Genomic DNA, 23,994 nt, shown 5'->3' with positions numbered 1-23,994 from the left:
CAAAATGAAAGTAAAGAAATATAAAATTTGTTTAATTTGATCATAATATATTGTATAGGTGGTGATAAAGAGTATACTTTAACAATAAAATAATTTTGTAAGAACATAATTTTAATGATAAAAGATAAAGTAAAATTGTACATGCTTAATAATTAGATGTTGCTTTGATGAACTCTTTTCATGTAAAATATTTTGTGAATAAGTTATGTAACGTTTTAAAAATTTGACAATAATAATACTCATAATGATGAGTATTTGGCAAAGGTTTTGGTGGGATATAATTTAGCTTTAAATTATTGTAATAATTGTTATAATATATTAAATATATATAAATATAAATAAGTGTATCAAGGTAAATACAAATATGATTTTTTTCTAACTAAAATTAGTTATATATTTAATTCAGGAAATAATTTTTTTTCTATATTTTTAAAAATTTTGTTTAATATTGAGAATTTATTTTTTAATAAATTTTAAACCCGCACATCGTGCGGGCCCTTATCTAGTAAGGATATATATTAGTCTTATGGAAGACATTCTAAATACATTTTCAGTAAGTCAATAAATATATTTCCACCATGATTTTCAGTAAATTTTCTAAATTAGTTTTATCCAAAACTCTTCATTTATAATTATTATTTATTTAATCATCGATGTTCAACTCATTTCTCTTTTTTTTTTTTCTTTTTTTATAATGTCTATCATATGTCTTTTCTGGTATATTCATCTTTACTTCATTTTCTATACCCTGAACTATGATACAAATATTCAAACTATCTTGAAGATTTTCTTTATAGATTTGTATAAATTGATCTGTTGACGATTAATTTATGGAAATACTATCGACAACATGTTAATCGTTATGAAGATCCAAAAATTCTATACCTAATGCTAGTTAGAATAAACATTTTTAATGCATCTAGTTAATTGTATTTTTATCTTTTAATATATGAATGCATATGGGTCTCTCCATGGTTTCTCAAAAGTTCTGAAACCAGAAAACGTTTCTTTTGTTGAAAAAAAAAAAAAAAAACGTTTCTTTGTTCTCTCTCCTAGGAGATGCCAAAGTAATTAATTTGAAAGTTATTTTATTTTTAGTTTAAAGAGTATACTGTTCTTATTTTTTCACACCGAGAATCCAAATAAGAATGAATTGATCATATATAGATTCATAAGTGATAAGGCTAATATGAAGACATCATGTATTCATGAATCATGATACAGTCAAACCTCTTATACCACTATTAAAAGTAAATGTACGTAGGGAATAAACATGAAGACATCATGGGTTGTCTTCCTTTGTTTCTCCTGAGAAAGGGAATAAAAAGGAAAAAACATAAATTTCAAATTAAAAAATAAAAAGAAGAAAAGATTTGAAACTTTAGGAAAACCTTATAAAAGCTAAAATGATGCCCCTTTGACCAAAGAAAAACCATCCTAAAAATTGTAACCAGTTAGAAAAATTTCCTCAATAGAAACTTTGATTTATAATTATCCTATTTGTCGAAGTATGGATCTTCTTAGCTATCTTCCCAAAAATTATTAATAATAAATTTACAAGCACAAATACCGAACTTTTGCAGGTCTAAAAGCACTATAACCCAAAGATTCGAATCTCAAGTGTATAAGATTAAGGGAAAATAACCTCAAAAAAATAAAAAGTTTCATAAAAAAATTATATCCTTAACGGCTATATTTTATCCCTTCTTCTTCTTCTATTTGTTTTTCTCAATTCATATTTCCTTAAGATAGCAAACAAAATCTACGTAAAGTTCACAAAAATGGTCCTTGTTGAGGAGCTCTCTGACGTATCATCATCACCTACACATGAAGAAAATCAAGCATGTTCCTATGATGATGATGGATCATTAACCCCATCCATGGTGTTTGACCAGATCATGGGACCTTCTCTGATGCTACCATTTCACGAACATCCTTTACATAGCCACTATAGCAGCACGGGTCAATGCGATGGATGCCCCGAACTTCGAGAAAACGGTCTCCACGGCTACAGATGTGATACTTGCGGCTTCGCCGTCCACAAAGAATGTTTAGAATCATCACCAGAGATCAACCATCCATCTCACAAGAGACATCTTCTCACGCTCCTAACACATGGCTTACCACTAGTAACTGAAGATGACAAGTGTCGTCTATGTGGAGAAAAGGTTGGAAAATTAGTTTATCATTGCTCCATATGTGACTTCAGTATAGATCTTTATTGTGCACGTAACCCGCTTCAGCTTATCGTTTACTTCCAAAAATGTCATGATCATACACTCACTCTCATGCCAAGGCTCATACACTTCACTTGTAATGCATGTGGTCTCCAATCCGATCGATCTCCTTACATTTGTCCCCAATGTGATTTTATGATCCACGAAGGTTGTATCTACTTACCACGGGTCATTAGCATTATACGTCATGTACATCGTATCTCCCGCACTTATTTTCTTGGTCGTGGAGATTGGAAATGCGGAGTTTGTCGCAGAAGAATAGATGGGAGATATGGGGTGTATGCTTGCCTGATTTGTCCGGATTATGCAGTTCATTCAAGATGTGCCACGAGGAGGGATGTGTGGGATGGGAGAGAACTCGAGGACGAGCCTGAAGAAAATGATGAATGTGAAGAACCTTTTAGAGTTGTGAGTGATGGAGTGATAAATCACTTTAGTCATCGAGAGCACAACCTAAGACTTGAGGATGGTCTTATTAATATCCATGATGAATGTAGGCGTTGCAGAGCATGCGTCCGTCCTGTCTACTCTGACATTTTCTACAGTTGTATGCAATGTGAAGATTTTGTCCTCCACGAAACGTGTGCTAACCTTCCTCGAAAGAAGCGACATGTACTTCACAATCATCAACTTACGTTATACCCTGACGACAACATAGTCATGGATTTTCCGATGCTTAGTGGAGCATTCTTATGTTCTGCTTGTCACCGACTCTGTAGTGGCTTCAGGTACGAATGTTGCAATATCATATTAGATGTACGATGTGGTTCGATATCCGAACCATTTTTCTATGATTGTCATCCGCATCTTTTGTTCCAGACTTCACTAGATAGCAAGGTATGTGTGACTTGCAAGCAAGAGTCGGATTATGTTTTGACTTGTATGGATTGCGATTTTGTTTTGGATTTCAAGTGTGCTAGTTTACCACATACGGTAAGGTACAAATACGATAAATATCCTCTCAAATTATGCTATGATGGAGACAAAGACATGACCGGTAGTTACTGGTGCGAGATATGTGAGAGAGAAATGGATCAAAAGATAATATTCTACACTTGCGAAAGTTCTGGCCCGACTGTTCATATCGAGTGTCTACTCGGAGATTTTAGGTATGTGAAGCCTCAACTTCATTTTGAGTTCAATAAAAAGAATTGGGAAGTGACTTTGAATGGTATAAATCGACCGGGATGCTACAAGTGTGGCTTTCGTTGCAAGGGACCTTTTGTTGCCGTGAGCGTAGACTATACTGATAATTATGTTTGTTCTCTTTTATGTTTATGGAAAGGAGAAACTCTTGTGTTCCATAGTACTAGAAGAGATTAAATTATGTTATCTTTTTTTTTTTTTAACGTATCATGTATCAGTTCGTATAAGAGTATACAGAAGTTGAAATACGTATATACTCTCTCTGTATTTATTTAATTGTCGTTCTAGGCTATTTTGAGTAGATTAAGAATTTGAATAAGTTGACTATATTAACCTTACAAACAACATTAATTTATTCAAAGTGATTCTTGAGATAGTTTTAGACGTGAGGCTATAATTGAGATTTTTTTACAAAACTTAGGTTGAAAATTCAAAGTGATTCTTGAGATAGTTTTAGACGTGAGGCTATAATTGAGATTTTTTTACAAAACTTACATTGAAAAATGTGAACGACATGTATTGTAAAACATGAAAACAAATCTAGGACGACAATTAAAACAAAACAGAGGGAGTATCTGACTATGTGAGAATCTATCATGACATAAAAGTTAGAACCCTTTCGTTCTAGTAGGGTTCTTTTTTACTAGCCCATGACCGCATGTGTTAGTGTAGTCAAACAGAAAACAATGTTGACTAAGTACTTAAGTGAGTGAAATGAAAGTAACGGGAAAAAGTGAACTAAACGTAATAGAAATCTAGAAACCCTAAAATCCGGCCTCGAAACTAAATTGAACTAATATGAAGCGGAAAAATCAATTTATTGTGTATAATATTTTTATTTACGTATAAATTCCAGAAAACATTGAAACGAAGCACATTATATAAGTATGACTTTAATTTGTTTCATTTTCGTTAAGAAAAATGTAAATATAGGACATTTTTCATACTAAGGCCTTGAATGGTAGTAGAAAAATGTAAATCTACTACCAAATTATATAAGTATGATTTTGATTTGTTTCATTTACTAAAATACTTCTGTCCTATTATTTGAAATACCACAACATACGGTTGTCAAAGAAAAGCCACAATATACATTTTAATAACTTTTATATTATGTTATTAGAAGATTTCGAAAATTCTATAAATATTATAAGTTTATAACGGATGTTATTACATGTTTACATTGTTAGTTAGTAAAAATTTATGTCTAGGTATAACTATTATAAACATTTTATTTTGTTTGTGGTACTTCTTGAAAATTAATATCATAAAATTAGTTTTTTTTGGGTCAAGTTTGTTCAAAATAGTGGTAATAATTGGTGGTATATCAATAAGTTAAAGAATAACACTGATAAACTTTATCTAGCAGCAAATAAAGTTATTAAGTTGTTGTAAGAATTTACAACGTCGGCAGGAGTAGTCAGAGTTCACAATCCTCAGAATTTTTTTTTTTATATAAAAACGATGGCAAAAAGAAAACAATTTCCTAATTCTATAAATGCTGTATAGCATTAAAATTTACAAACTGCTACTCCACAAAATTGTAACCGAAAAAGGTCAAAACCTCTCCACAAATCATGTCTACAGTTTACATATACTAATCAAACATTCGTGAAAAAAAAATTAGAAAAAAAAAGAGAGTTTATGACAATTAAAATTCGTGGGGCTAAGAAGAGTCATGGACTTTTTGTATAGTGGATTTCTATTTATGCCTAACCACTTTCGATAGACACATCAATGATTAGGAAACCTCCTCTTTATTCGAAATTTCGAAGTACACAATAAAGTTATATAAATAATTGAATGTATTACACAAAATGCACGTGAACATTTACATAAAATAAACTCCAAAAAAAAAAAAAAAGGGAATGTGTGAATGTAAATAAAACATGTCGATAGATTGCCAACGGCTTGGTTAGACAATAGCGTGTTGTGAGTTTGACTATGCTAATGATAGATGGTTGCCTTCTTTTCTTAACCTTATGTAACAACTTCGACTACCATATTCGATGCAATGCAGCTACGTTACGTAAGTATCTGTATGAAAATAATGTGAACCACATAAATATTTGTGTACCAAATCTCGTACTAACGCAAAAGAAAAGAGAAAACCCCATTGTCGTCAAATTAATATGAAGTAAAGCCTAGTTAGGCGAAATGTTTAAAGTTTACAATGACCAAAGACTGAGCTCACCTCGTAGTCATGTGAAAGCTAGACGAGGTTCACTTAACACAAGACGTACTATAAAAAGGAACGAAAGGTCATTGTGCAAGGGTCAAGGGATCTTGAATTTTGACCTCCGAGTAGTAAAACAAACTAATATTTCCTACACTGTGATTATTAATTTATTATATCACTAATTTATAGAAAATTAATATTTTTTACATTTTAAATTTGATTATGCTCCCTTTCTTTTAGTTTGATTTCGTGCTACTTTACCAAAGATTACAATTATTGGTTTTATGAGCTTACATCCATTACACAGCAGATCCCAACAAACAAAGTTCACATATTTTGTAACTAAGATTATGAAACCAATTAACCGCAGGAAACTACGTACTACAAGTATTTATATGGTGTAAAAACTGGTCTGATGTCTCAATTTCTTTAGCTCTAGCCTCTAGGTATTAGGATATCCGTCATCATCTTCTGTGTACCCCTATACCCACTTTCGATTTTTGGATCATACTATTTTCTTGACGGTTAATTTCTTTGTCATGGAAGTTCAATAAAAAGATGATTCGTAGTGTTTTTTCTTTCTCACTTGCGTAGTATCGCAAACCACTTATATTAGTACAAAAAACTTTATAACTAATAGGTGACTCATCCTTAAGTTGAACGATCTATCCTTTAATTAGTATGGAATTCTCTCTAGTTGAGTTAAATAAAATATAAATGCAATTGGTGATATTGATAATCAAATTAATAATTTGAAACATCTCTACATGCACGATAATTTCACTTACAAAGCGCAATGTCTTCATTGCAAACCAACATATTGTTACTCCAATAGCGTCAGTCTACAATGCTCTATACTACTTTTAGTATGACTCATACCACTTATAAGAGCATTTTTGTTGGTGGTATTCAATATGGGTGTTTTAAATATTAGTTTATTGTTTGTCTATAATCTTTCTTTTGTTTATATTTTTTTTTCAAAGACACCACAACCCCTCCATCATCTTTACCAATCGAAGTGTTTAAACGGTTCTAGTGTTCTACAGTCCACCGTTCGTAAGCACTCAAAATCACTTTCGGCTTGTGTACCTCATCTTCATCCAACAACTGGTAATATGCATGCAACACCAGTTGATGGATTTTCAAAAACAGTTTTGATTAGTATTTCACATACATCACCAAAAAAATAATATTTCGTGTTCCATCCTTACTAACACAATACTAGTTTTCTTAATGCATAGTTCTCTTTAAAAGTGTTGCAAGAATACAATTATGTCTACTTTGGTAATATAAAAGAAAATCATATATATAAAAATAAGGTTTTGGTCTCTAATTATTGGTTGATTTTCATTTAACGTTTTCTAATTTTTTTATTTTTTTATTTCTAATTGCTTTAAACAATATTTAAGATCCAATAAACACAATACATCACACATTAAACTAAAATTATAACTGAAAATAAAATAAATTATACATTAATCATATTTCACCATTCAATTTTATTCAAACACAATAAATTACTATTGTAACTCCATAATTCTAAATTTAATTTCCATCATTTCTTATCATATAAATAAGCATTCTCTCAATCTCTCATTCTCTCATATTGGCATTCTTTTACTTTCTCATTTTCACATTCTCTCATTCTCTTCTACAATATCTCAAATCATTTTTTGTTTTTTTTTTTTTATTTTATTTTTGATTTCTTATTTTTGTTGTATAGGTTGTAAAAATCAAATGAAATATTACTGTAAATTTTTAAGGGAAAAAACCCGAAAATATGCCATCTAATTTTTTTTTGGCTGTTTAATTCTTCTACTTATTAATTTTTCCAAAAAATACCTGATTTAATTTCGGTTGTCTTTAAAAACCTTCATTTAATTAATAACGGTAGATCCATACTTACGACATAGCGACTGTTAACTCTAATGACGGAAATGTTAACTAGGATTAAAATATAACCCCACGTGGTTAATTAAAGGGAACTAAAGACATTGTTGCCCTCTTCTTCTCCCCCCAAATCGAGTTTTAGAACCCTAGAACCCTAAAAGCAATATTTCTTCTCAAACTTCAAATTCCGAATTCCTTTGATTGCGATGATAGTTGTCGTCTGAATATTTGCAGTTCTGGTTGATTGTATGGTGTGTTTGTTGCAATAATCGACTGAGAGATGAGGTATGAAACCGTTGTTAATTTCAATTGTAGTGTTTTGGGTTTTAGGGTTCAACTCAAAATCGATTTGAGGGAAGAAGAAGAGGGCAACCGTGTCTTTAGTTCCCTCTAAATAACCACAGGGGGTTATATTTTAATCCTGGTTAATATTCCGTCATTAGAGTTATCGTTATATCGTAAGTATGGATCTACCGTTATTAATTAAATGAAGGTTTTTAAAGACAACGAAAATTAAACCAGATATTTTTTGGAAAATTTAATAACTAAAAGAATTAAAAGGCCAAAAAAAAATTAGTTGACGTATTTTTCGGGTTTTTTCCCAAATTTTTTAATGCTAAATTTTAATTTTAGAGAGTACATGATATATATTTTAAATGGTTCTTATTTTAAAAGATTCATCTCCATTATCTAATTTGGATTATTATCTTATAAGTAATCATTCTCTCCTCCTCACCCACCAATATCAAATGTTGTTATATATCTCATATGTGTTGTAAGAGTTTGATTCTATATTTTAATATAGTAAGTATTATATATATATATATATATATTACAATGTTCTATTTTTTAAAGATTCATCTCCATTATCTAATTTGGATTATCATCTTATAGTAATCATTCTCTCCTCCTCTCGCATCAATATGAAACGTTGTTATATCTCATATGTGTTGTAACTTGTAAGAGTTTGATTCTATATTTTAATTTAGAAAGTATTATATATATATATATTTAACATTGTTTTCAATTTTTATTTTATTTAAATAAAAATAAAATATTTCTTTTATATTTCTTGCCTTTCTAATCTATTCATATTTATTTTTAAAATTTGCATAGTTAAATTTAAATTCACATATGTTGGTTCTAACAAAAAAATCAACTTTATTTGAGAATTAGATGTTCCAATTCATTTTTAAACGATCAATGTGTAACATAATATATCTAAGCATTTTGTCTTGCAATCACAAGTTCCCTTTCCATTGCTTAATTCCATGGTTAAACTATAATATATGTTGTCCTATTTGTAAGAACAACAACATACTTATTTAATATATTTAAAAGAGCAGATGATTAATCGAAATAAACATTTCTCCAAATTTTATAATTCAATCAGTGTGAGTGTACTTATTACTTTGAAAAACCTTTATATTAAAGTTCATAAAATCATATAAGAAAACTAAAATACTATGTCACTTCAAATTTGGAAGGAAACACTTGGTATTCCTTTTTAAAAAAGTCAAGACACATATAAAAATTTATTAATATTTAACTCACTTTAAAGACATTAAAGGTCATTTAACTCAAAAATAACTTCTATCCAATAATTTCATACATTCCTCCCACAAATAAAAAAATATATATATATATTCAAGATTGTATTTAAATATTACATAATTTTTTAGTTAGCTAAATTTATAGTCACATATATACAATATATATACATAAGAATTTATATTACTTATTAACACCATTATTCGACCCATTATTTGCTTAACTCAAAAATTGTTTCAAAGCCAACTAAAGAAAAACAGAAATGATCTTATTGATATTAGACCAAAACATGAGCATACAAACATAATCACTTACACGGAAGATAATTATTTTTAAAAAATAACTTATTATTGCAACATCAACATATGAAAGATTTACATAAGTAGTTAATTAGAAAATCTAAAATACAATAAATGTATTGGGAACAATATCAATCACTGATAAGATTGGATCCTCATAAGCAAAAAAACAACATTCTCATAATTCATAAAAAATAAACGCCACAATTGTACACATCTAAACGAAATGGTATAAAGATATAGTGTATGAATACAAGTGACTGCGAAACCCGTATATGCCTAATTAAAACGAAATAATACAAAAGAGAAAACGAAAAAGACCAAAAATAAAAAAATGTCAACTACACCACAACCCACGCGTTGCGTGGGGAAGCACCTAGTTCCATAAATACTTCATAATTTTATCATAAATCTCTCATAAATCATTAGAAGTCTCTTTTTTTTTGTCAACTATTGGACCACAACAAATAGGCCCATTAGCCTAATCCATACATTCGTAGGGAGCAGGACTTGATCTCTGGTGTGATGGTGTCTTTTGCATTAAGGACTTACTTTTGGTCACTGTCACTTCACCATTAGAAGTATCTTATGTAAAGATAATGTTCTGTTAACCCTTTTTAGTTTTACTACCATATTTTAGAATTTGATATATTGCAGATGATTAATGAACAAAATATATATATATATATATATAACATAAAATATTTATGATGATTTATGAAATTATATTAAAGAAACTATGAAATGTTAATGTAAATTATTTGTGAAACCAGTCTATAAGAACCTAATAAAGTACAATAATGTAGTAAGTGAATGGCATGGCATGACGATATGAGATGTAATAACATTTTATATGAAGAGTAGTTTCTAATTTGTGAATCTTAACTAATGTTCTCAATATTTATTTTTATTGAAAAATATATATTTTAGTTCTACTATATATGATTGTTTTGTACAATAGTATTACATGAGTAACATGATTTAACATGATTTATCCTATATTTTAAAGTTTATATTTATTTCCTTACAAATTTCTCATTTTAATACAATTTGCAAAATAGTACTAGTTTGATTTTTTTTATAAAAAAAACAGCTTTCATTATAACATACTAGAGGTTTAAAACAATTATCTCTGTTACTTACTCCCTTTGTTTCCAGAAATTTGATATCTAGGACTTTTTCACATAAATTAATAAATAATAAGTACTAATCATAAATACATTAATTATTATCTCATCAGAAATAGTTATTGAACTATACAACAAACATATTTTATAAAATTCAAATATTTTCAATGATTACTTTGTGTAGTTTACAAATTATTTAAAAATGAGTAGAAATCAATATTTGTGAAACAAGATAAAGTCCAAAAAAAAGCCTTCTTTTAAGAACCGACGTAGTATTCTCTTTTATTAATCTCTAGGGCTTTACCAATACAATGTATGGATGTTAGTGTAGTTAATAGATTAGATGATCAACATCAACTAGTTGGGATGTTTGAATGTAAGGTTAGGAATTAAAAGGTCTATAGGTCCCATAATTTTAATTATTCATTAATTCTAATAAAAGTAGGCTAAATCAAGTGGAAGCTGTAATCTATATACTTACATAATTCATATGCATTACATAATTATAATAATATATTTAGTGCAGTGATTATCATGATATAATACTGTCCAGAGTTTAATTACATTTTTTTTTCTCAAGGATGACTAATCTATATATATCAAGTTAACTTTGCTCACTTCTCCTTCCTCCACATCAGCATCCACCTAATCAATTTTTTTTTGCATAAAAAAATACTATTTTTAATATTCATTCACTACATATTTATTAACTATAATTAATAATAGTAAAAAATAAATAAAAACGAATTAACTAAAATTAATTAAATTTTAAAATATTATAAAAATAATATAATTTTTAGTAAATAATAAATTAATAACAATCTAAAAATGAATTAAGTAAATTTAATGAAAATTTTAAAAAAGTAAAAATAATACTATAAATTTGTTTTAGTAAAAATGTTATTATTAAAATTATAACCAAAAAATAATTATATTCCAAAATTTAAAATGGGTTAATGAGTTTTAGAATGTAAGTAAGATTTCAATGCATGGTGGAGTAAAAAACAAGTTATGTAATTGTATTTATAAAAACTAAATATGAAAATAAAATTGAAGTGAAACATTAGTTTCTAAGAAACATATACTATAAAGATTTATTATTAAATTTTACTTATAAGAAAGAAAAGATTAATTACTTAACTTAACTTAAAAGTTTTGATCTAAAACAAATACATTGTAAGGGGAATAATTTTTTTTTGGGAAAACTACGAAAAAGAATTTTGAAAAAATAATCTATCTAAAAAACTAAATAAATGGTCAGGAAATATAGAAAAATGATATGTGATTTGTGTACCATATCTCATAAGGTATATTATCAATCGGAGCTACAATTTTATAACATGATATAAAACATATATAACAAATATAATATATATATATATATATATATATATATATATATATATTATCAAATGCTTTTAACCCAAAAATTGACAAAAACAACATATTTAAAGTACACTATGTTTTTTTTGAGAAGATGATGTTGGGGTTGCATCACAAAATTAACATCTGCAAATGATGCATTTGGACAACTTCATTGTAGCGACATTGCAGTAAAATTGTTCATGAAACTTTGTATATTCGTATTTAATGTAAGATATCGATATGTTTAAATGGTCTCTATAATTAGGTCAACCATCGACATTGATGTTAGAACTTTTAAAATTATGTTTTCATGGGATATGAATATGGAATGAACTCTTTTAAAGATAAAATGTCAGAAGATTGTCGACAATATTATTGTGACTCGCCGACACTAGACAGTATATGTTATATATAGATTAGTAAAATAAGTACGGCATTTATATAGATTTATCTTTTAATCTTCAAATTATATGTTGAAGATTAAAAATTTAACTAAAATCCTATGTAAAATCGCAAATAAATATAACAAAAAAATATTATCTTAAAAAGTATATATATTGTATATCATTGAGTAAAGTAAATTATATATATATATATATATATACTCAAAAGTTGGAATGATTATATTTGAGCTAAACGATTTCTGTTGATAAGAAATATCTAAACTAAAATCCCGCGTGTGCGCGAGTACAAATTCTAGTTTTATATATAGTTTAGTTTTAGAAAAATCTTGTTTGCAAAAGTTCAGTTGAAGGGAATATTAACTACGTTAGACAATATTATTAGGTATTGCAAACAGAATCAACAAATCTGATCCTGGGGCTAAACAAGTTTATTCAACTATATATAAAAAAATTAATGTAAATTGGACAGGTTTGGTCGTTTATCAGAATTGTGGTGTTGTGACTCAGATTCTTCATAAGAAGAAAAGCCTAAGTGTTGAGAAGACTCTCGGTCAAAGAGATGGTTTAATTCAAAGCTCAAGTTGAAGCACATGGGTTACACGTGAAGTCTGTTTTCTCTGATTGAATCGAGCTCAAGACGGTTAGGGATTGGGTTGATTCATTTATATAGCTCAGATCTTATCTTAAAAGAGGTTAAGAGGATGTTAGATCTTAATCGGGGAGAGAGATAAGTGATTTAGAGCTAGAGAGAGAGAGAGAGGATTCGAGCTTTTGTAACAGATTGTTTCTCCTCAGTTCTAGTGGATTACCGGAGTAATAACTCCGGCGAGACGTAGCGTTCCCGGTTCTGGGACGTGAACTCGTAAAATCGCTTGTGTTCTTTATCTGTTCTTTTCATATTTGTTTTGCGTGTTCGTTGCATGATTCAAGGTTGTGATCAGATCAATTTTGATCTGAAGAACTTACAATTGGTATCAGAGCCACGGTTGTGGTAAAGCGAAGCTGAATCGAGATGTTAGGGGTTCCGATTGCGGTGTTCGATTGTTCGGGTGACTTCTCGTTGTGGAAGACAGGGATACGAGCTCATCTAAGTGTGATCGGGTTGAAGGATGTGCTGGTGGAGAAAGCTCCGTCTCCGCCGCTCACTGAAGAAGAAGAACAAGATCCTGAAAAGAAAAAGAAATGCGAAGCGGATGAAGTAGCGAGATCGGAGCGATGTGATAAAGCAAAGAATGCGATCTTCTTGAATGTGGCAGATAAGGTGTTGCGGAACATTGAATTGTGTGAAACGGCAATAGAGGCGTGGTCTACGTTAGACAAGATGTTTATGCCTATGTCCTTGCCACATCGAGTTTACTCTCAGTTAAACTTTTACATAATCAAGATGCAGGAGGGTAAGAAGATTGATGATAACATTGACGGCTTCTTGAAGATCGTCGCAGATCTAAATCATTTCCAGATTGAGGTCTCAGATGAGGTACAAGCTATCATCTTGTTGAGTTCTTTAGCGGCTAGGTTCGATAGTTTGGTAGAGACTTTAAAGTATAGTACTGGGAGAGAGAAGCTGAGATTGGATGATGTTATGGTTGCAGCAAGAGATAAAGAAAGGGAAGTAGCACAAAACAGTAAATCTGTGGGTGAGGGACATTTTACAAGGGGTCAATCTGAAGAGAAATACAGTGGTCAAGGTAACAAGGGAAAAGGGAGATCACGGTCAAAGTCTAAAGACGAAAAACGTGTATGCTGGATCTGTGGGAAAGAAGGCCATTTTAAGAAACAACGTTTCAAATGGCTTGAGAAGAACAAAGGAATAATACAGGGATGAGGCAGCCTCCACAGCTGTGTATTTGATAAATCGATCCCCCTCTACTGCTATAGAGTGTGATCTTCCTGAGGAAAGATGGACTTCAAGGATACCAGACTTAAGCTCATTAAGAAGGTTTGGTTGTCTGGCGTATGTTCATACTGATCAAGGTAAGTTGAATCCAAGAGCTAAGAAGGGTTACTTTACTAGTTATCCTGAGGGTGTTAAAGGATATAAAATCTGGGTTCCTGAAGAAGGTCGGTGTGTCATAAGTCGTAATGTAGTCTTCCGGGAAGCAGTGATGTATAAAGAAGCTAAGGAGGTGTCTTAGTTGGATGTGCATGAAGTAGACCTACATAATCTGGGTTTAGAGTTGAGTTCTTTAGAGCAAGGTGGAGATATTCAAGATTCTGTTGATCAAGGTAGAGCTACGAGTGATCAGCAAAGAGAAGTGTCGACACAACCTCTCAATCCAGAAGAAACAGTAAAAGAAGATGCAGAAGTAGAGTCTGAAGGAGAGGACTTGAGTGACTATCAATTAGTCAGAGATAGAGGGAAAAGAGCTATCAAGGTAAACAGAAAGTATCCTGAGTCGAATATGGTGGGTTTTGCTTACTATACTGAAGATGGAGGTAAGACAGAACCGAGTTCATATAGAGAAGCTTTGTCAGATCCTGATTGGAAGAAATGGAATGCTGCAATGGGAGAGGAGATGCTATCGATGAAGAAGAACCACACATGGGATTTAGGAGACAAGCCTAAGAATGCAAAGGTAATTGGTTGTCGTTGGATTTATACACGAAAACCTGGGATTCCTGGAGTTGAAGCACCACGGCTTAAGGCAAGATTAGTTGCAAAGGGGTATTCTCAGAAGGAGGGAATTGATTACTCTGAGATATTTGCACCGGTAGTGAAACATGTTTCCATCAGATACATACTTTCAATGGTGGTACAGTTTGATATGGAGCTTCAACAAATGGATGTGAAGACAACTTTCTTGCATGGTTTTTTGGATGAAGAAATTGTAATGGCACAACCAGAAGGGTTTGAAGATAAGAATCATCCTGATAAGGTATGTTTTCTTAAAAGATCTCTGTATGATCTTAAACAATCTCCTAGGCAGTGGAATCTGCGTTTTGATGCTTTCATGAGTGAGATAGGTTATAACAGAAGTGCTTATGATAGATGTGTCTATTGATGAAGACTTGGGGATGGCACTTACAAATATTTGTTGTTATACGTCGATGATATGTTAATTGCTTCTACCAGAAAATCTCATGTTCGAGAATTGAAGGCTTTATTGGGTCAGGAGTTTGAGATGAAGGATTTGGGTGATGCCAAAAAGATCTTGGGCATGGAGATTACTCAAGATCGGGTTGCTGGGACTTTGATTTTGTCTCAGGTCGGTTATGTAGAGAAGCTTCTAAAGCAGTTTCATATGGATCAGTCAAAAGCAGCTGCAACTCCATTGGGAGCACATTTCAAATTAAGAGCTGCGACTGATCAAGAATATGAGGATCAACTTCACAGGATGAAGACTGTTCCTTATGCAAACACCGTTGGCAGTATCATGTACGCAATGATAAGTACTCGGCCTGACTTAGCTTACCCTGTTGGAGTGATTAACAGGTTCATGGGAAAGCCACTCAAGAGTCATTGGGAGGCTGCTAAGTGGGTGTTAAGGTATATGAGAGGCTCTGAGAGAAGGAGCCTTTGTTATCGAAAGAATGATGATTTCTTCCTGTGAGGATATTGCGATTCTGATCATGCAGGAGATGGAGATTCTAGGCGATCAATCTCAGGTTATGTAATTACTGTGGGAGGCAATGTTATTAGTTGGAAGTCAAAACTACAGAAGGTTGTTGCTCTCTCATCAACAGAAGCAGAGTATATGGCGCTAACAGAGGCAGTTAAAGAAGCCATCTGGCTTAAAGGCTTAGCAGGGGAGCTTGGTCATTCTCAGAAGTTTGTGGAGGTACATTCTGATTCTGAAAGTGCAATAGCACTGGCGAAAAATGCAGTACATCACGAGAGGACCAAGCATATCGATAGCAGGTTACACTTCATAAGAGACATTATCAATGAAGGTAAGGTGAAGGTACTTAAGATTACTAGTGAATGCAATCCAGCTGATATCTTTACGAAAGTACTTCATGTTGACAAGTTAAGTGGAGCATTAGAGATGCTCCGAGTTACAGAACACTGAGTGGTGAAGCTCAGGGACCGGAGGGGGTAATCCAAGGACTAGAACGGGACTTGGTGAAGCATGAGAATCGGATTCAAGGTGGAGAATTGTGGTGTTGTGACTCAGATTCTTCATAAGAAGAAAGCCTAAGTGTCGAGAAGACTCTCGGTCAAAGAGAGGGTTTAATTCAAAGCTCAAGTTGAAGCACGTGGGTTACACATGAAGTCTGTTTTCTCTGATTGAATCGAGCTCAAGACGGTTAGGGATTGGGTTGATTCGTTTATATAGCTCAAATCTTATCTTAAAAGAGGTTAAGAGGTTGTTAGATCTTAATCGGGGAGAGAGAAATAAGTGATTTAGAGCTAAAGAGAGAGAGGATTCAAGCTTTTGTAACAGATTGTTTCTTCTCAGTCCTAATAGATTACCGGAGTAATAACTCCGGCGAGACGTAGCTTTCCCGGTTCTGAGTTCACGTAAAATCGCTTGTTTTTTTATCTGTTCTTTTTATATTTGTTTTGCGTGTTCGTTGAGTGATGATCAGATCAATTTTGATCTGAAGAACTTACAAGAACTAAATAATTCATATATCGAATTCAAAAGAGTTGTCCCTACATTGGGATTCGAGAAAAAATAATTCATATATAGAATTCATATGCTAGAACTTTGAACATATAATACACACATAAAATATAGCTACACATATAGCTTAGCTGGATGAGCAGAAGATCTACTATGTTTGGTATTAATATAAAAAGTTTAAAAAATTGCTAGCATCTGTCAAGTATTATATCCCAAGGGAGCATCTATTTATGTCCAATAGTAATTACCTTTCTTCCTCTTTTTCTTTCCTTCAATTTTCACTTCCACAGTTCCACTTAACTTGTTAGTTGGGATATACACAACAAATGTCTACCTACACAAAGTTTATTACAGTTTTTACATACTTTATAAGATATTGGTAAATTCGGTTATAACAACATTTCATATTTTATTTCAACCCCTTTCTTTAAAACGAATCAAATGTAATTTTTGTGTATATAATAATACTTGCATTCGATTTATCACATAGTTTGGGTAAAATATATTTGAATAACGAACAAAACAGCTGAAAACTCAGAATATGAAGTGTCATTTCTCAAATTTGCTCCGTTTTTAATTTCCTTTTTTTTATTGTAATTAAAAATTCAACTTTGTGTTCTTTCTTACTAGACAACAAGAGGATAAACTCCAATATCGGGATTTTATGATTTCAAAGAAACTGTGAAATAAGAGCAAAAATTATTATGGACGTACGTGGTTATTGTTATATCTTTGCATGTCTTTTTAGTTTTACTTTTACGTATAACTCTTTTTTAGACTTCAGTCAGATTATATAACTCAAACTCTACATATTTCTGTAGATTAACTCTTTAAAGAATATTTGATCTCCCGAACCTATCTTTTAAGAAATTATATACGGGTGGTTAGAAACATACTAAACCGTTTTCAATTAATCTACATATATATATAACCTTAATTAATTATGGGATATACGATCCCTTCTAACTTGTTATAGTATAGTTACAAAACCTATTACAGTAATTATCTCATCAAGTTTAGAACTCTTCAAACTCTCTATGTGCTCAGCGGCTGATTCATCTTTATATCAAGTTGTCGCAAACTAGTTAGCAACATGATTTTCGTAGCTAGGCCGCTGATTTTTTTTTTTTTTTAACATATATCTTTTACTTCATCATAACTAAACATACTTTATGATACTGTTATATTCTATGAATTTTCTGTACGGAAAAATGTATATATATCTACATCCGTTGTTTGCCAAAAAAAAAAAAAAATCTACATCCGTTAAAACGGGTAAATCAATTTAATTCGTTAGGTTGACTTATTGGTAAAAGAATGTAGACTTTACCATATACAGACTTTTCGGAGAGACAGCAGCATACAAACATGCCTTCTGTATATACATATATACAGAACCATTTATTATATACGTCACATGGAATTATATATGTATATAAATAGAGCCAGGCTCGACTAATCATGCATCACCGACTCAGCCACCTTCACTCTCTCTCTTCCCTCTCTCTCTCTCATCGGGATCAAGAAAAGTGAAAAAGGATGAGAATAACACGAGATGGAAAAGAGCAAGAATACAAAAAAGGTTTATGGACAGTGGAAGAAGACAAGATTCTCATGGACTATGTCCGAACTCACGGCCAAGGCCACTGGAACCGCATCGCCAAGAAAACTGGTCTTTTACTCTCTCTCTCTCTCTCTCTCTCTCTCTCTCTCTCTCTCTCTCTCTCTCTTTCTCGCTTCTTCTATCTTGTTTCTTGATGCAAGAAAAGAAAAGTACTAAATATCGAATTTGAAACTGTTGTATGATAACTAGGGCTCAAGAGATGTGGGAAGAGCTGTAGGTTGAGATGGATGAACTACTTAAGCCCTACCGTAAACAGAGGCAATTTCACTGACCAAGAAGAAGATCTCATCATCAGACTCCACAAGCTCCTCGGCAACAGGTTCTTTTTCTTTTCTTTTTTTCCTTTTAATCTATATATCCAGGGATTATCTGGCTCTATTTTCTTTTATACAATTCAATTAATTATATGTGTGTGAGATCTATGCTTAATTCACGCTAAATTGTTTAAATGTACAGCTAGCAAGGTATATATTACATATATCTAGTTTATACTTCGTGTTCGATCCTTAATTCACGGTCATTTCTAAATTGTTTAAATGTTCACATCTTGTTAGCTACGTTACGTATATCACTTATATATAACTCATATATGATATATACATATCAATTAGGTTATATAATATAAGTTTACCTTATTAATCTATTTACACAGACGTCCACAATCATATACGTACAATGGTTATTCGAATATGTATAGCCGAAGAAACGGATCGTAAATTTGTATCAAAAATCTTATATATATATATGCCCTTTGTTTTTTCGGCCATTAATTTATATATAGCTAGGTTTTTATTCAAAAAATATGTTTTCTCGAACTTTACAATGACTCATAATTGTACCCATTTATGAATCATCTGCATAGACATATGTCTTATGTAACATTTACAACATATCAACACATGATCTTGCTACATGTATTATACACATGCTCTATTGTAGGTCCATAAGCATTAACTCCCTCCTCGGTCTAGAAATTACGCCGATTTACAAAATTGCTAGATTCAAAAGTTTTGCCACATATTTAATTTAGAAAACATTCAAAATACTGATATGCAATATTTATATATATATACACTTTTTATTTGTTATTATTAAATAAGTGTAACCACAAATAAACATAGTAACTGATACCGTGCCTTTTAAAAATATTTAGATGGTCGTTGATAGCAAAAAGAGTTCCGGGAAGAACAGACAACCAAGTAAAGAATTATTGGAACACTCATCTCAGCAAGAAACTTGGTCTTGGAGACAATTCATCTGGGGCGAAACCGGCTTGCGATGCAGAGTCTCCACCATCTTTGGCCCTCATAACCACAACTTCCTCTAATCATCAAGAGATCGCCGGCGAAAAAGTTTCAACTGTAAGATTCGACACTTTAGTTGACGAGTCTAAACTCAAGCCAAAACCAAAACCGGTCCACTCATTACCAACTGACGTAGAAGTTGCAACGACGGTTCCCAATCTATTCGACACTTTTTGGGTTCTTGAAGATGACTTCGAGCTCAGTTCACTCACTATGATGGATTTTACTAATGGGTATTGCCTCTGAATATCTTATATGATTAGCTTCTAAGAAGTAATTAGTCATCGATTAATAGATTACAATGAACAAGAATAAGAATATGAATACAACCGACTTTTTTTTCTCTATATTTGCTTGTAGCTTTTGTACTTTTTCTTTATGTTGTTGCAAAAGTAAGGATGATCAGTTGATAAGCAAATTATAGAAACTTATTTGGTTATTTCCCTAATGTAACCAAATTAAATTCCCTATTAGTTTAATTTTTATGTGTATATTGTGTATAGAGGTGTCAAAATGATTAACTCAACTCAGTTCAACTCATTGCCTAATGAGTTTAAATTAAATGAGTTCATAGGTTGACCCAACTAATTTAGTTAAATGAGTTGGGTCAACCTATGAACTCATTTAATCTAATGAGTTAAATGGTTAACTCAACAAATTACATTATTTATAATGTTTTACACACAAAAAAAAAACAAAGTTCTCAAAAACACATGTCACAATCCCGACATAAACCAACGTAGAATCGATAAACATAAATATAAATGCAAATAGTGGAAAACATAGTTAAGCTTTCAACTTGAGTAGAAAGTAGAAACCTTGGGTTTTGAAAGCTTCATTCATGTTCTATTCCACTAGAAATTGGATTTTCTCTTATAACAATAGTCTTGTCCTTGTCATCTGCATCATATACCCAAAATTTATGAGAAGCAAGAACATCAAAATGACATCAGAATGACAACTCAACAACAACACATACAAATATAGTTATGGAAAAAGAAATTCAGAAGCATAATTAAGAAGATGCTTGAGGAATCACACAAGTGTCGGGTCTATACGAAGAGCATAACTTAAGAACATGATGAACATTAAAACAAACAAAAGTAATCTAACAACTAACAAGCAATCCAGTTTCCTATACAATTGTTGAAAACTTGACATACACCACCAAACATGATGATCACGGACAAATGAAAAAGAAAACAGAAGATTACTTGTAGAGCAACCCAAATCAGTCACTATAATCTTTTGTTTAACAACCCAAATCAAGAGAACAAGCCACTTAGAAACGCAAACACTGAGAGTAACGATTCTAATATATCATAACCCAGTAATGATTCTAATATACAATTTGTGTACTTCACATAAGCTTTTCCTATTTTTGGTACAGAAAAAAGGATAATTTACTCAAAGTACAAATAAAATTGAAGTGGTAACTAGTGCATTGTAGGCAGCTATGAAATTTAACTCTTGGGTTTTTCTTTTTCCACTTTGGGAAACTTCAAAAATATTTAAACCCAACTTTTAGAATGGAAAATACAGACTACCCTATATTGTTGACTAAAAAAGACTATCCTATATGGGAGTATGGAATGTGCTATTTTTGTCTATAAAACATGTTGTAGTGCTATTTTAAAATATTTCTCTTTTTATCTTGGTCAAATTCTAGATTATATCATTTTATTTGGCATCTTTCTAATAATGGTACATACTTTTTTTTTTGCTTTAAAGTTTAAAATATGTTATATACTCGGACATTTTGTAATATATTTGGTAGAACTAAATATATTTTGTGAAAATAAAAGAGAAATACCCTAAAATAGCACTAAAACAAGTTTGATGGACAATTATAGCAAATATTCCATAAATTTCCAAAAATAGCACTACTTAACATATTAAAATATTTAAAATTAATTTTTAGAATTTTGTTTTTTAGGTTTGGATTCTCAATTTTTCATTTAGGATATAGTTTTGAGGGGTAGAGTTTAGTATTTTGAATTTAAGATTTAATTTTAAAATATTAATTGGTGCTATTTTTGGAATTTTAGAGATGTTGTGCTAAATTTAGAAAAAACTTATTTTTGTGTTATTTTTGAGAATCTCCCAAAATAAAATCTAAAATGATAAAAGGAGAGTATAATACTGTATAATCTCTTTGCTTGCAGAAGGAGTTGAAAATTTTGATGTTTTAGGTCAACAATTACGTTCAACCAATATAATAACACAGCTGTTACAACCTTGATTCTTCGTATCACGGCTTGAAAGATTTTTAAAAGAGAATGAGGTCTTGTCAGGTTAGGCTCTTGTGTCTCTTAGTAACTTTAATTACATAGACAAATGTTAGAGTTGGCATTGTAATCTGAAATCAGTGACGATTAACCACGAATTTAATAAATCATACATTCATAATATAAATAAGACCAGACCTCGTACGTTGGAATTTGAAAGTTAGTTGAGGACGCCAAGACTGTTAGAGATGATTTTCCTCGTTGACGTGAATAAATTGTTCCAACAAAAAAAATTAAACCAAATCATTAAAACGTATTTATTTATTGAAACAAATCATTAAAACGTATTTATTTCTTGAAACAAATCATCAAAAGGTGACTTGGTAGATTTCATGACCGCGATGGATATCTTGAATTCTCATCTTTTATTTATTAATCGAGGTAGAGTTTTTAAAATAGACGGGGTTGTCTATGGTCCATCCATATTCAAAAATTGAGGTTGAACTTTTAAAATAGGCGGGTTGTTTATGGTCCATTCGTATCCAAAATATTATAGATCGATTATGGACAAGCTCATATACAAATAAAAAATTGGCCAAAGAAAAAATTGTACAGTAAACTAATCAAAGATAAGTACAATTTGTTTATTTTTTCAATGTTGAAAAAAATAAACTACATTTACAATGAAACGGATAGACTTTTTTTTTTTTTCCTTTTGGTGTGTGTGTCAACACTCTCCATTCGAAGACCATATCATCTATCTAACATAAGGTTGTTCAAGCTTATCGCCTCGCCTACATGATCAATCTCTCTTTTATTTGACAAGTGCATATATATTGAACAACGATGGGTTTGATAGGTATTTTAGCCTATCCAGAGCCAGTCCAAGCCACAAGCTGATGAAGTATATGCTTGCGGCCCGGTTTTAATTACAATGTTTTTGGCCCTATTTCCAAAAATTCTCTTGTACAACCGGGTAAGGATTGGCTATGTAACCAATAGGTAAGAGGTTCGATTCCCACAACAAATAAAGTATAAAAATACAATAATTTTTGGATATGAATTAGACTTTTTTGGATTTGGGATTGTGGCCCTATAAACGGCTCTGAGCTTATCGGCTTGGCCAACCTTTTCTCCACTCCGGCACTCCCTCTCTTATAACAAAAAAATAATATGATTTATAAATACATATGGATACCAGATTCTCGTCCTAATCGAATTATGTTATCTCATTCGTAAGGATATAAACTATATAGCAGTGTGCCTTCTGTTAGTGTAATGGAAAAGCTCAAGTTAACGAGAAAGTTGTACAAAAACTATCTGTAATAACTCAACACAGGAATTTTACTGTTAAATAACACAGAACTTGATCTCTATCTCTCCACCAAATGATACCAACGGTGCAGATATCTATCTCTGGAAACGGTTATCAGGAACTTTCACACATAGTTTCTCTTCTAAAGAAACTTGGGAGCAGCTTCGTTCTCACTTCGCTCATGTCCCTTGGTGCAAGACGGTATAGTTTAAGGAGGCAGTGCCACGATATTCTTTCATAATGTGGCTTGCTTTTCAGGGTTGTCTCCCTACAAGAGATAGACTAAGGAGTTGGGGAATGAACATCTCCCCCCCTTGCGTCCTGTGCTCTTCGAGACTTGAGAGTCATGAACATATGTTCTTCTCATGCCCTTACTCTCTTGAAATTTGGGAAGTTTTCGCAGGTCGAATTTGGCCATCTCCTCCTTCGGATTTGCTCTCTATCTCAGGCTGGATTACTCAAGCAAGGATACCACCCAATCCTAAGGTCGCAACACTCCTCAAGCTGGTCCTTCAAGTCACCTGCTATCTGACCTTCACTCAACTCCATCTGCGGTGAGAGCCGTGGTTGATCGCACTATCATAGATCGTCTACTCTCCATTCCCGGATCGACAGACTCCTCCTCCTCCCTTCTAGCTTACTATTTCTCCCGTATTTCCTTTCCTTTATAATTGTTGTTTTCTTTTTTTTTTTGTACAGAAAAAACAGAAAATAGTATAAAATTTAACCTTTTACCAAAAAAAAAAAAAAAAAAAAA

At 31.7% G+C, this 23,994-nt stretch overlaps 2 protein-coding genes across 2 annotated transcripts; both read left to right on the top strand.

Annotated features, from left to right (window-relative positions):
- LOC104720638 lies at nucleotides 1,765-3,560 on the top strand. Its single transcript, XM_019230802.1, has one exon. It carries the CDS (start codon nucleotides 1,782-1,784, stop codon nucleotides 3,558-3,560), a length of 1,779 nt encoding a protein of 592 aa, XP_019086347.1. The 5' UTR covers nucleotides 1,765-1,781.
- On the top strand, nucleotides 18,243-20,133 carry LOC104719655 (transcription factor MYB23-like). The gene is made up of 3 exons (XM_010437611.1): nucleotides 18,243-18,438; nucleotides 18,580-18,709; nucleotides 19,544-20,133. The coding sequence occupies exons 1-3, from the start codon at nucleotides 18,306-18,308 to the stop codon at nucleotides 19,938-19,940; spliced, it is 660 nt and encodes a 219-aa protein (XP_010435913.1). The 5' UTR covers nucleotides 18,243-18,305; the 3' UTR covers nucleotides 19,941-20,133.

This window comes from Camelina sativa, chromosome 10 (assembly GCF_000633955.1).
Source record: "Camelina sativa cultivar DH55 chromosome 10, Cs, whole genome shotgun sequence".
Taxonomy (NCBI): domain Eukaryota; kingdom Viridiplantae; phylum Streptophyta; class Magnoliopsida; order Brassicales; family Brassicaceae; genus Camelina; species Camelina sativa.
This window is presented reverse-complemented; position numbering and strand designations above follow the sequence as displayed.

Excerpts from the sequence above, each read along its gene's own strand:
- LOC104720638 (XM_019230802.1), top strand. The coding sequence starts at position 1,782 with ATGGTCCTTGTTGAGGAGCTCTCTGACGTATCATCATCACCTACACAT.
- LOC104719655 (XM_010437611.1), top strand. The coding sequence starts at position 18,306 with ATGAGAATAACACGAGATGGAAAAGAGCAAGAATACAAAAAAGGTTTA. Across the intron at positions 18,439-18,579 it reads CCGCATCGCCAAGAAAACTG|GGCTCAAGAGATGTGGGAAG; the intron begins GTCTTTTACTCT and ends TATGATAACTAG. Across the intron at positions 18,710-19,543 it reads CACAAGCTCCTCGGCAACAG|ATGGTCGTTGATAGCAAAAA; the intron begins GTTCTTTTTCTT and ends AAAAATATTTAG.